A 12,232-nucleotide genomic window follows, 5' to 3' on the forward strand; every position below is an offset into this window, starting at 1 on the left:
AACACACCTCAAGTCATCGTGGTTTGATCATTTTCACTCGTCACACACTCAGGAATTCAGGCATGCAGTGTAAACGTGCAAGTCCTGACAAAATGTTTATTTCTCACATATTGAATATTCTTGGAGAAACTTATTTTGTTCTATTTTTGTTGTTTCTTTTTCTTTTCCCCTTCCCCAGAACCTCCTGTTCTCGTCTCAACCTCCTCCTCCCTCCAGTCGTTTCTCTGTCTCTCAGACGGGCGATCTGACCATCACGGCGGTGGAGCGTTCGGACGGAGGCTACTACAGCTGTCAGGCTCTGAACATCGCTGGCAGTGTGATCACCAAAGCCCTGCTGGAGGTTACAGACGGTAAACGCAAACATACATTTCATTCTTTTTGGGAAAGTTACTCCCAAATACTTTTTTATTTATTATTTATTAATGTTATTTATTTTAGTTTATTCTCATTGCAATATATTAATTGCTCAGTTTTGCACTGTAAATGCATTACTCACTATATTACTTGCGTATTTATTTGCAAAACCCATAAGAGCCGTTCCATAAGGGCATTATAAGAATAAACACATAATTTGTCCGTCACTACTCATATTTCTGGCTGTTAGTTTTGTGTAGCCATGACAAATGCTTTAACAGATTGATTATTTCAGCACAATCCAGCATACGAGGTGTTATTCGCCAGGAACTTTTTTTGGACTATTTTTATTTTATTTTAATATTGTAACATTCTTTTTTTCATGATGTGTGTGTGTTGAAGGATGTCAGTTGTGAATTCAGTAATGCTTCTGAACGATTCACTGACCGAAAGATTTTGTTCGTGAATCTTTTTGACCGAGTCATTAAAAAGAACCATATATACAATCACCCATAGCAGATTTATACAGGTGGAGCTGGGGAAGGGGGAGGGTCAATCTGAAAGCGCGCTTCAAACTGCTATAGTGAGCGCTAACCAGCTATCTAAATGTTGAGCCGCAAGCTCATTGGCTGCAGATGCGACAGGAACCGATTGGTTGTGCCGCATTAAAGTTAACATTGTAAATATCAGCTATGTAAAGAGTTGAGTGAACTTGCTATATAATCAAAATCCTATATGCATCGCAAATAACACCATTTTATAAGAAATGCATTTCCCCAACATTGATTACTTTATATCCTCAAATAGCCAATAAGACACTTAGACACAACAGAATAGTTCAACAGAATAGTTCTCATCCAATGTAATCTCCTGTGAGTGCCTGTCTATAAAGAAAACACCAAAGCAAGACAAAAAGAAGGAGAGAGAGGTAAAGAAAGAATAATAACAGTTATTGTAGCAGCAATCCGCTCTCTGGCCTCGCTCTTACTGCGGGCACGGATCGTAATTACAGGTCACCGCCATGATGATTCAGTAATTACAACAGCGTCGACGCGAGGACACAACCGTGCATGTGCGAGCGTGTCATCTGATACATAATTCATGCCTTTGATGGTCCTCACGAAAGCGTTGTACGGCTTTGAAAACGCGCTGTAGTGGCGTTTATGCAAATGGCAGCCGTGTAAATGGCGGTAATGCTTCTGGCATTGTCGAACACAATCATATGGACGTAAACATCCCAGCGTTTATCAGACGGCCTGGGTCCTCGTGAGAGAGGAGAGGACACGCGGGGGGCCATTTTAATAGACGTGGAGTATTTCTGTGTGTTTTAGTGTGGTGATGATGGCTGGGTGTGTGTGAGGGAGATTTAGTGCTGTTGAAATGCTGCCGGTATTAATTGCTCGTCTCTAGTTTGGCTTCGTTCTGCTACTGCTGTTGACTGATTAGAAAATTGCTTCCAGTTGAGAAAATTGGATTCCATCTCTTTCTCTCTCTCTCTTTCTCTCTCTCTCTCGTTCTTAAAACATGTACTCAGCTCGTTTGCTGCCAGACATTCCACACTCGCATGCTCTTTTTCCTTGGTTACTTTTATTTTTATTTGCGTTCTTCGTTCTCTTTACCTCTGACCGTACACGCACTCGCTTTTGTGGCTCTTATAAAACGTGGAAGGATGTATTTTGGATTTTGGTTTGGAGTACAGTTGTGTTTCATTATAGTTATTATAATGATATTAGTAGGTCTGGGACAGCTTTAAGACTTAAATGATATATTTGAGACATATATCTTCAAATGAGACCGATATGTCTGTCTCACCCTTTTTCTCTGTCTTTCTGTCTCTCGTCTTTTAGTTTAATGTAAACATGTATTCATTTTTTATTTTTATTTTTTACAAAACGATTCATCATAAAATGATTGTTAATTTTATTTTTGAAATAAAGAAAAACAATAAGGATGAAAAACAAATTATGTTCATCATTTGTATTGAATATGAGGAATACTACAAAGCTGATTTTATTTTAAAATAAAAAAAATATTTAGCAGACATTTTTATCTAAGAGACTTGTTGATGATTTTTAATGATTATAATGAATACTACAAAGCGGATTTATTTTATTTGAATATGAATTAAATGTTATTTTATTTTCATTAACAGATGCTTTTATCCAAAAGACTTAAAAATACAACAAAGCAATTAATATAAAAGTGATTGATTTTATTATTATTTTATTATAATTATTTCATTTTATTTTTAGAAAAAGAAAAAAGAAAAGACAAAAAAGTAGGTTTTTAATGATTATGAGAAATACCACAAAGCTGATTTATTTTATTTGAATATTAATGAACATTAGGAATACTATTATTTTGTTACTGTTTTTATACTTTCATACTATACCACTCAGAAACAATGCAGCGATTGGTTTCTGATGGTGTGTTTCTCTCTCTCTCTTTCTTTCCCAGTGATCTCAGACAGACCTCCACCCATCGTCCGCCAGGGTCCCACCAACCAGACCGTGGCTGTGGACGGGACGGTGGTCCTGGGATGCCAAGCCACCGGCACGCCGTCTCCCACCATCCTGTGGAGGAAAGACGGGGTCCTGGTGTCCACCCATGATTCTCGACTCAAGCAACTCGACACGGGAGCCCTGCAGATCCGTTACGCTAAGGTACGGTGGCTCTGAGGGGTCAGAACTACATCAAAGCCTGACATATTTATCATGCAGATTAATGTACAGAAACAGGGGACGTGACTCCGGTTCATGAGAACCCTTTCCTTTCATGGATTTATAGCTTTGTAAGTCCTCTCTGACCCTTTTGATGCATTAAAAACGCTCACGTATGGAGGTTTGAGCGTGTGTTCGTTTGGTGCACCAAACCAACTTGTTCTCGTAAAATACTGTTTCCCTTGTTCGGTTTTCCTTAGTAACAGATTTTTATGGAATTTTCCATTCCAAACACACCACACAGAACAACTATTTACAGGGAATTGTGAGCGGTTGTGTTGCGCCGCTCGTCTCAGACTCAGCGCCTCTCTTTTTTACTTTTATTAATATTTTATTCATGGAGGTTTCTGAATGCGGCGGGATGGTTTATTGGATGCGGTTAACTGCTGCTTCTCTCTGAGCTGAAGTTAGCAGTTTTTTTTCCGTTTTTTTTCAAAATACCTCAGACAGCACTGCAGGTTTCACTGACAGAATCAAAAATCACAGCTTCCCTTATAAAAATATTCTTTCTGCACATGTTTGGGTGACATTGCCGCAGATTTACCGCATATCCGCTGCAAGTTTGTTGCAAATAAACTTTGCAAGGGCCCACATTCCCACATAATGATTATCATGATAAAAATTTGACTTTTTTTTATTAGCTAATTTGTTTATTAAAGTTCATTACAGAGAATAAGTAGTACAAATTATTTTATTTTACTTTTTCATTTTAAAACTAATTCAGAGGGAAAACAAGTGTATTGTGTAACATGTGTTCTTTATATTTAAGCATAAAACTAATTTCTCTGAAAACAAGACTTAAGATCTCATTCATATTTCATATAGTACATCATACTGTATTTCATTTGGCATATTGCTTCTCAAGTACATTGATCTTGTTTTAACTATGTTTAGATGTTTTTTTTTCATAAAAAACAAACAAACAAAATATATATATTTGTTTATTTGTAGCATTTTTTTCTTCTTCAATTTTTGTTTATTTCCAGGTTTAAAATACATTTTGAATCCCATATTTTCAGTGTGGTCTCATACTTTTGGACCTCACTGTAAATAAATATAAAACACAGATAGAAGTATGGTAAGCCTGTTATGTGTTTATATTTTAGTCCTGTCGGGATGGTTTTCGTGGGTTATTGCGTACATGCGTCACTCGTCCGTGCGTGTCTCATCATATCCGTAAATAGAGAAAAGTTGCTCCGGCTACTTTGACGTGTGTCTGCTGTGTGAGTGGCAGAGGTTAGTTGTCACGAGTGAGAAAGATTGATATGAAGAAGATAAATCTCAAACCTCCGAGGAATCACCTTTTTTAAACAAACGGCAAACAGAGGAGAGTCTGCTGGCAAAAAGAGAACAGAGCTCGTAATAAAACAAGAATCAACATTGACTTGGCTTTTTGGATATTTGAAATATCGTAAAAGCGACTCAGAGATATTTTATTGAAAGGATAAATTGCCATATGTAGCTCTCTAACAGAGTTGATTGTAAAGCATGATCTATTGTGAAGGGTCAAATGATTATGGCTGTTCTGTTGTACCATTGTGCTGGAATTTATTTTCAAGAAAGTTTCTATTAATGGTTTAAGCTACAATAACGACTTCAACTAGTCAGCTTGAGATCCTTTCCATCTAAACTGGTTATATATCTCTTAAGCATAGTAGTGAATGTTTTATGAGCAGAAGGATAACCATATTCATCCACACGGTCACGGCAAGCCGAAGCACAACCAAAACAATGTTCTTCTACAAAATGCATGCATTGTTTTTAACCGTTATGCTGCATTCACACCAAACGCGAATAGAGCGTCAAATTCGCGTCTAGTTGGACGCTCGAACATTTTGAAGCCATTCGCGCATCCAAAGCGAAAAGGACGTGTGTAAAAAGCAAGCGTTTGAAGCTATATTGATGCGGAAACCGCTTCTTGTGGGAGGGGCAAGTGCTGCGGTTGTCTGTTTGCAAGATGGCTGATGTTGATCGAGCATTCATCGAGAGAGTTACCGCTCTGTATTTGCTCTGGAGAGCAGAACAGCGGCGTACGGGTCATCATCGCCATACTTGGGTCCCCCAGACCCTCTGGAGGCGCACCCAGTTTGGCGAGTTTCACTATTTGCTCCAGGAGCTGCGCCTGGATGACGGCCGTTTTCAGCGGTACTTCCGCCTGTCCCGTGCCTAGTTTGATGACCTGTTGTCCCGCATCGGAGCGAGCCTTGCCCTCACCCACCTAATCTATAATTTATTTTTGTTTGGATGATAAATGGAGCCAGCCTCCAAAAGTAATTAACCTGTCCTGTGATTTTTCTCTCTCTCACATAACACTGTCCAGACACGGAATATGTTCTTATACACTAAAGTATGTTGGTTGTCTTTACATTTGAATAATAATGTTTCATATAATCTAGATTTTTAAATATGGAATAAATAGCATTCAATACAAAATGAATGTCTCATAAATTGAAATCAAGTTTTTGTGTGATAAAAGATTTGCGTTGTTGTACATTAGAACCAGGCATTTAGTCATATTACAAAATAATTTATTGAGACCAAACGTATAGAATAAGTTATTGAGGCCCAACATATAAAATAACATTATAAACTGAAAAGCGGGCCTGCCCCCGTTTATCACGTCACTTCACCACATGACAGTAGCAAGCAGGTTCCTGATTGGTTAACGCTACGCGAATTGACGCCAATGTTCAGATTTTTCAACTCGGGCGTGCACAAAAAGCACCAAATAAAATCGCTCGCGCGTATCGTGCCAGACGCTCAATTCGCCTCATTCGTGCGAACGAGGCGAATTCGCGTCCACCGCGCTAAACGCCTCATTCGTGCGGCAGGACCTCCAAATGCGCATAAACGCGTCTTTACGTTGACTTAACATGGAAATCACTCTATTCGCGTTTGGTGTGAACGCAGTTACATAGTGTACCTTTAATTATCAAAATTGTATAATGATTGCAAAGCAGGCATAATTTCTTCACATCTTTACATGATGTGTGAGTGAACATAGACATGCATGTGTGCAGTACTCCATAAGACTTCCTTTCATCCCTGACTACAGCACAAACATCATCTCAGGCACAGACGGCCAGTGTTCAGAGAGCCGTCAGTCAGCCTGCAGGTTTTGATGTGCGAACACACACTCCCGCTGTCACCCCCCGTCAGCCGCGTGGAGTTACACACACCCTCCGAACGTGAGCGAGGGGGAGCGTTTCCTGTCACAGCACACACACACACGAGCGCCCGGGTTTCCCCTGCACAGGGGTCAAAGGTCCCCCCAGTGTAGGCTGTCAGAATGCGACTTTAATTAACATAGATGTCTCACTTGAAGACGTCTCGCTTCTTTTAAAGAAAAGAGGAGAGATAAAGCGAAACGAGGAGATGCATCTCTATCTGTTGCGCTTCGGGCGGTTCGCAATAATGAACATGTCATTAAGCGAACACACGCACACCAGTAGCTCAAGATAGACTATCTATTTCTGCCGACTTTGTATAAACTGACTGACAGATCGGCTGACGTGTTCTTAAATATGTCATTTTTCCTTAAGATATTAGCATACACCAACACTACATCATTCAAACACTGTTATTGTCATTATTTTATAAGAAAGCGCTTTATTAAGAAAATAACATACATGTTGATGTCCTTATGTCTGTCTTTATTTTCTCTCAACATTTTTTTGTTAATATACATATATATTTTTGTATTACCTGATGTCCTTCAATTAACCACAGAGTTATTTAAATTATTCATTTATTATGCCTGTCTCATCCTGTCTTTCTGTCTCTCAGTTATTAATTTAATGCATTTTAGTAGCATGATAGATATTTACATTCACATTACCAAACCATTTGTAGCTTAGCTACATGCATCATTTTGTTTTATTTCTATTTTCATTTCATTTGTGCAGACAATTTTAAAGTGATTGATTTTTTAAATGTATTTTAGTAATAATAAAGGCAAGGGACGAAATTTTATTTGAATGAATATGAGGAATACTACAAAGCTGATTATTTTATATATTTGATTTTATTTCCAAATGCTAGCGAGCAGAAACCGCAAACATCACCTTTAACTATTATATTAGTTTACAACCATCTAATAATCATCTAAAGAGTAGCTTTCCATACATTCTAAATCATAAATATTGTGAAAATCTTCTGAACGTCATTTTAAGATATTTTAGCAATGTATTGCATATAAGCAAAAAATCTTCAAGAAGGAAAAGCATTATAATTGTATATGCAAATGAATTAATGGAGTTGTTTTCTTCTTTCAGCTGGGAGACACTGGCACGTACACCTGCACCGCGTCCACCCCCAGCGGAGAGGCATCGTGGAAGGCTTACCTGGAGGTGCAAGGTACGACTGACCGACAGACTGCAAGATAACAGACAATAGAGCGGCAACCAACGACAGGAAATTAAGTCTAAAATTGAGTTTGAAATTAAACCTTCGTCCAGCTGTAAATGATTTTCAATATCCCCTTTCACACATACAGTCTTTACTGGTAAATTAGCGGTAACAGATCACACCGGTGATCAAACAGGACCTTTTCAAATATACCGATAAATTGGTTCCAGCAATTTACCAGTACGGGAAGTTTTAACATTACCAGTATATGTGCTGTGTGAATGCGGAATGAAGATTACCAGTATTTTGCACCTACGAGGTACGCAAGAAGTGATTTGAGCCCTTCAGGAGCCGTTGAAAGAGCAACAGCTCTGGGCCATTTATAAAATGGTAACGCAGATGATGGTTGGGGGTGGGATGGGGGGCTGTGGGGGAAACCCAGAAAGCCTCCCCACCTCTGCCCTCCCCTGCTCCCATCATCAGTTGTTGTCCTACTGACGGGCCAGCTCATTTACACACCCCACTATCCCTGTATTATGTGCCTTCTAAGTCTAAATGAGGTCTAAGTGCATTAAAAGAGGTGTAGCGCAGGGGGTAGAACTTATTCAGATCCATCCCAAGCACCACCCTTTTCCCTACCTATTGATTGATTGTGTGATTAAATGTGTGATATGAGATGCATTAAAAAGAGGTTCGCTTCACCTCGATTCGCTTCACCTCTGACTGGTCATAATGTTTTGGCTCATCAGTGTATATATATATATATATATGAACCTGTTTTTGGGTGTAATCCAGAGCAGTTGCACAGGATGACGTGCTTATGTAGTGTGTATGTGTCTTTGTTTCAGAGTTCGGCGCTCCGGTTCAGCCCGGCCGACCCACAGATCCAAACCTCATCCCCAGCGCCCCTTCCAAACCAGAGGTCACGGACGTCAGCCGCACCTCAGTGTCTCTGTCCTGGAAGCCCAACCTGAACACTGGAGCCACGCCCACCTCTTATGTGATAGAGGCCTTCAGGTGACATCATCAGCTTTGACTGTATACTCATTCGTCATTGGTTGGTTTGGTTGTACAAGCGTGTGTTTTACAAACGTTTGTAAATACAGTTCACAAGCTAATGGGGGTTCTGTAAATACCAAGTCCATTTGCTGCAGCATGTCATAAATAATCATACCCATGTCCGCGTTTTCCTATAAGCCCGGCGTTTTGCGGTAACCTCATTGTTTGGTATAATGTTTGTAGTAACGGTATTTCGATATAAAGTTTGGCCTGCAGTAATTTGCAGTATAAATACTCATGTTTGATGTGTGTATGGACGGCAGCCATGCGGCGGGCAGCAGCTGGCAGACGCTCGCGGATCACGTGAAGACGGAGAGCTTCGTCCTGAAGAATCTGAAGCCCAGCGCCGTCTACCTGTTCCTGGTGAGAGCGGCCAATGCGTACGGCCTGAGCGACCCCAGCCCCATCAGCGACGCGGTCAAAACACAGGGTCAGTTCACCTTTGACCTCACAGACAAGTATCCTGTCATGTGTTTTAAATATCTACATTTATTTATCGCTGTTTTGTGTATTCTGGGGGTTTTTGATATGCACATGCTTGTGTTTAGCATGTACTACATGTTTTTTTTTGTGTGGTTTGTGTTTGTGTGAGTAGACATCCCACCAACCAGTCAGGGAGTGGACCATGGCCAGATCCAGAGGGAACTAGGAGATGTTGTCATTCACCTCCACAATCCCACAATCCTCTCATCGTCCTCCGTCCGAGTCCAGTGGACTGTGAGTGCTGCCACATTTTCTTTTAAAGGGACAGGACACACACAAAAATGTATTTAGTTTAGTCCAGAACCAGTGTTGGGGAGAGTTACTTTTAAAAGTAATGTGTTACATTATCCCTGAAAAAGTAACTACTTTTGTAACAGTTACTAATTAGTAACTAAGTAACTGGAAAGTAATGCGCTCATTTAAGTTTATTTTTTTTTAACTCGCTGGCAAATAGCTTTTTATCTGATTTTAATCATAGATTTCACACATTTTGTGGTAGTGAACAAATTAATCTTGAAGTTGAGGTTAAATCCATCCAGATTTCACCTCACAAACAGAAATATTCCCAGCATGTTTCTTTCTTAACATGTTGTGTTGTTCGCACTTTATACGTATTTAATCAAAAACAGCTGAAACGACATCTGCTTTTATTGGGGCGGATCAAGAATTGATTAAAATCTTTACAAGCGTGTTCAATTCTCCCCCCTCCACAGCCATATGGACTGATCCCAGTGCTGAACACCTCAACATAAAAATCCCATATAAAATAAGGTTCATTAGTTAATGTATATTAACTAACATGAACTAACAATGCAAAATACATTTGTTACAGTATTTATTTATTCATCTTTGTTAATATTAGTTAATAAAAATACAGCTGTTCGTTGTTTGTTCATGTTAGTACACAGTGCATTAACTAATGCTAACAAATACAACCTTTTATTGTAATAATTTATTAGTAATTTATGTTGAAATTAATATTAACTAAGATTAATGAATGCTGAAGTATTGTTCATTCTTAGTTCATGTTAACTAACCTTATTGTAAGGAGTTACCAAAATCCCTTCACATTAAAAGTTAGAAGCTCAAATCTGAATCATCAAAAATTTCATTTTTGAAAATTAAACCTATAAATGTTTTTTTTAAGTACTCCACAACAAACTATTTCAATTTAACGGTATTCAGAACAGAACACAAATATAAAGTTGTATGCATTACAAACAATATGTATAATAAACACCTAAACAAATGTATTTAAGTTAATTTATTATTTAAGTGAAACTGAACTTACCAGCAAGTCGCAGCACAGATTTCAGATGATAAAAAAATATATTCTGGGAAATACAGTATATATTCATCTTCATAAACTGTTACCAAAGTTATAGTACATACTGTAAATAAAAATGATAAATATGTCTGATAATAAAGCATAGTTTAGCTAACTAAAACTAACTAAAACCTTGCTTCCTGTACAGCTTCCTAGTGTCCTAGTCCCGTACAGCTTCCTAGTGTCCTAGTCCTGTACAGCTTCCTAGTGTCCTAGTCCCGTACAGCTTCCTAGTGTCCTAGTCCCGTACAGCTTCCTAGTGTCCTAGTCCTGTACAGCTTCCTAGTGTCCTAGTCCCGTACAGCTTTCTAGTGTCCTAGTCCTGTACAGCTTCCTAGTGTCCTAGTCCTGTACAGCTTCCTAGTGTCCTAGTCCTGTACAGCTTCCTAGTGTCCTAGTCCAGTACAGCTTCCTAGTGTCCTAGTCCTGTACAGCTTCCTAGTGTCCTAGTCCTGTACAGCTTCCCAGTGTCCTAGTCCTGGGTAATCCTTGATTTTGTCCATGGTCTTTCCTGTAGGTGGAGCAGCAGTCTCAGTACATCCAGGGCTATAAGGTGATGTACCGGCCGTCCCCAGAGGGCGCTCAGCAGCGTGTGGAATGGGCCACGTTTGAGGTTCGAACCCCGGGGGAGCACAGCGCAGTCGTCACCCAGCTCAAGAAGGGCGTGACCTATGAGTTCAAAGTTCGACCGTTCTTCAACGAGTTCCAAGGCACCGACAGTGACATCAAAGTGGCCAAGACCCTCGAGGAAGGTGAGGAGAGCTTTCCGCCCATCTGACCGTGTGCTTTGTGTGCTTTAATGTCCCGCCATTCCTTTCTCATGAGATGTCAAATGTGATATGACAAATTAATGGGATTTGCTGACTTGCATGTTTGAATATTTGGGTTTCAGACAAATTTTTTTTAATTTTTAATGCTCTTATATTAGTGCTGTCAATCGACATTTTTCTGTTATCAATCGTGTTTAATTGCACCTAACATTAAAGTTTTTCACTCTTAATCTCCAATTTAATATAGAAACAACATTACGATGGTATATTTTAAATATTTGATATAACGTGTAGGAAACATACTGAAATTGAGTAAAGTTATCAAACGCTTCTCAGTCTTCACTGCATATATTATGAATTAAATATAGATTAATTTTATCCGAATACGAAAGTTATTCAGTCAAGAGCAGTGAGTGATTTATTTTTATTTTTTCGATTACCCTTAATGACAGACAGCAGCAAGTTGTATTAGCCTGCTGTCCCTTTAAGATGACGCGGATCTGATGCACATCCTATTTTCTCACAACTCTTTACGTTCTTTTAAGACTTCATTTAACTCATTTAAGACTGCTCTCATGAGGATACTCAACAAAACTGGCACTTTGGCATAATTCAGTGAGTTTTTGTCCATTCAAGGCTTCCTGTGGGTTTGTTTCGAACACATTCACAGGCTACATTCGGGCCTCTCTAGAGTAAGAAAGGCGTTCGCCTGCGTTCAGTAGTTCTCATTTATGTTAACGTGTGGTCTGCGGCCCATGAGGGAGGGCAAAGCAGGCCATTTAAAAGGAGAAGCCAAGCAGCCAACAGCGAGAAGCCAACGAGCGCGAGCTCAAACGACTGCTGTGCTAATTGTTCTGAGGGTGTGTCCGTCTGTGGCTCTGGAGAACGCCGGCGCGCGAGCTTTGCTCCAACTTTTCCTGTCTGTGCGCCTGCTTTTTTTAGTTTGAAACACAAATTGAAATGACGGCAAACGCAAAACAAATGTTTCACTCCAGGGCTTTGTGTTAACACTGATGTCTGTATTAAGTGGATAATAGTTGTGTGAAGTACAGTGACAGCGTTCTGTTCACCCTGAGCTCAAGTAGGCATCTGGCACTGCGACGCCCGAATCATGTTGCTTGGCAGTCGCCGCTCATTATTCAAGTTCACTAATACCGCTGAGTGTGTACTAT

At 39.6% G+C, this 12,232-nt stretch overlaps 1 protein-coding gene across 2 annotated transcripts in view; it reads left to right on the forward strand.

Annotated features, from left to right (window-relative positions):
- Window positions 1–12,232, forward strand: part of robo1 (roundabout, axon guidance receptor, homolog 1) — a 168,708-nt gene that overhangs the window by 127,114 nt on the left and 29,362 nt on the right. For both annotated transcript variants that reach the window (XM_079610868.1, XM_079610867.1), the window contains 7 exons: window positions 179–350; window positions 2,812–3,017; window positions 7,349–7,430; window positions 8,270–8,438; window positions 8,744–8,910; window positions 9,076–9,197; window positions 10,808–11,042. In XM_079610868.1, coding sequence (XP_079466994.1) covers window positions 179–350; window positions 2,812–3,017; window positions 7,349–7,430; window positions 8,270–8,438; window positions 8,744–8,910; window positions 9,076–9,197; window positions 10,808–11,042 — 1,153 coding nt within the window. The remainder of the gene's footprint in view (window positions 1–178; window positions 351–2,811; window positions 3,018–7,348; window positions 7,431–8,269; window positions 8,439–8,743; window positions 8,911–9,075; window positions 9,198–10,807; window positions 11,043–12,232) is intronic.

Source organism: Phoxinus phoxinus, assembly GCF_949152265.1.
Source record: "Phoxinus phoxinus genome assembly, chromosome: 4".
NCBI classification, from domain to species: domain Eukaryota; kingdom Metazoa; phylum Chordata; class Actinopteri; order Cypriniformes; family Leuciscidae; genus Phoxinus; species Phoxinus phoxinus.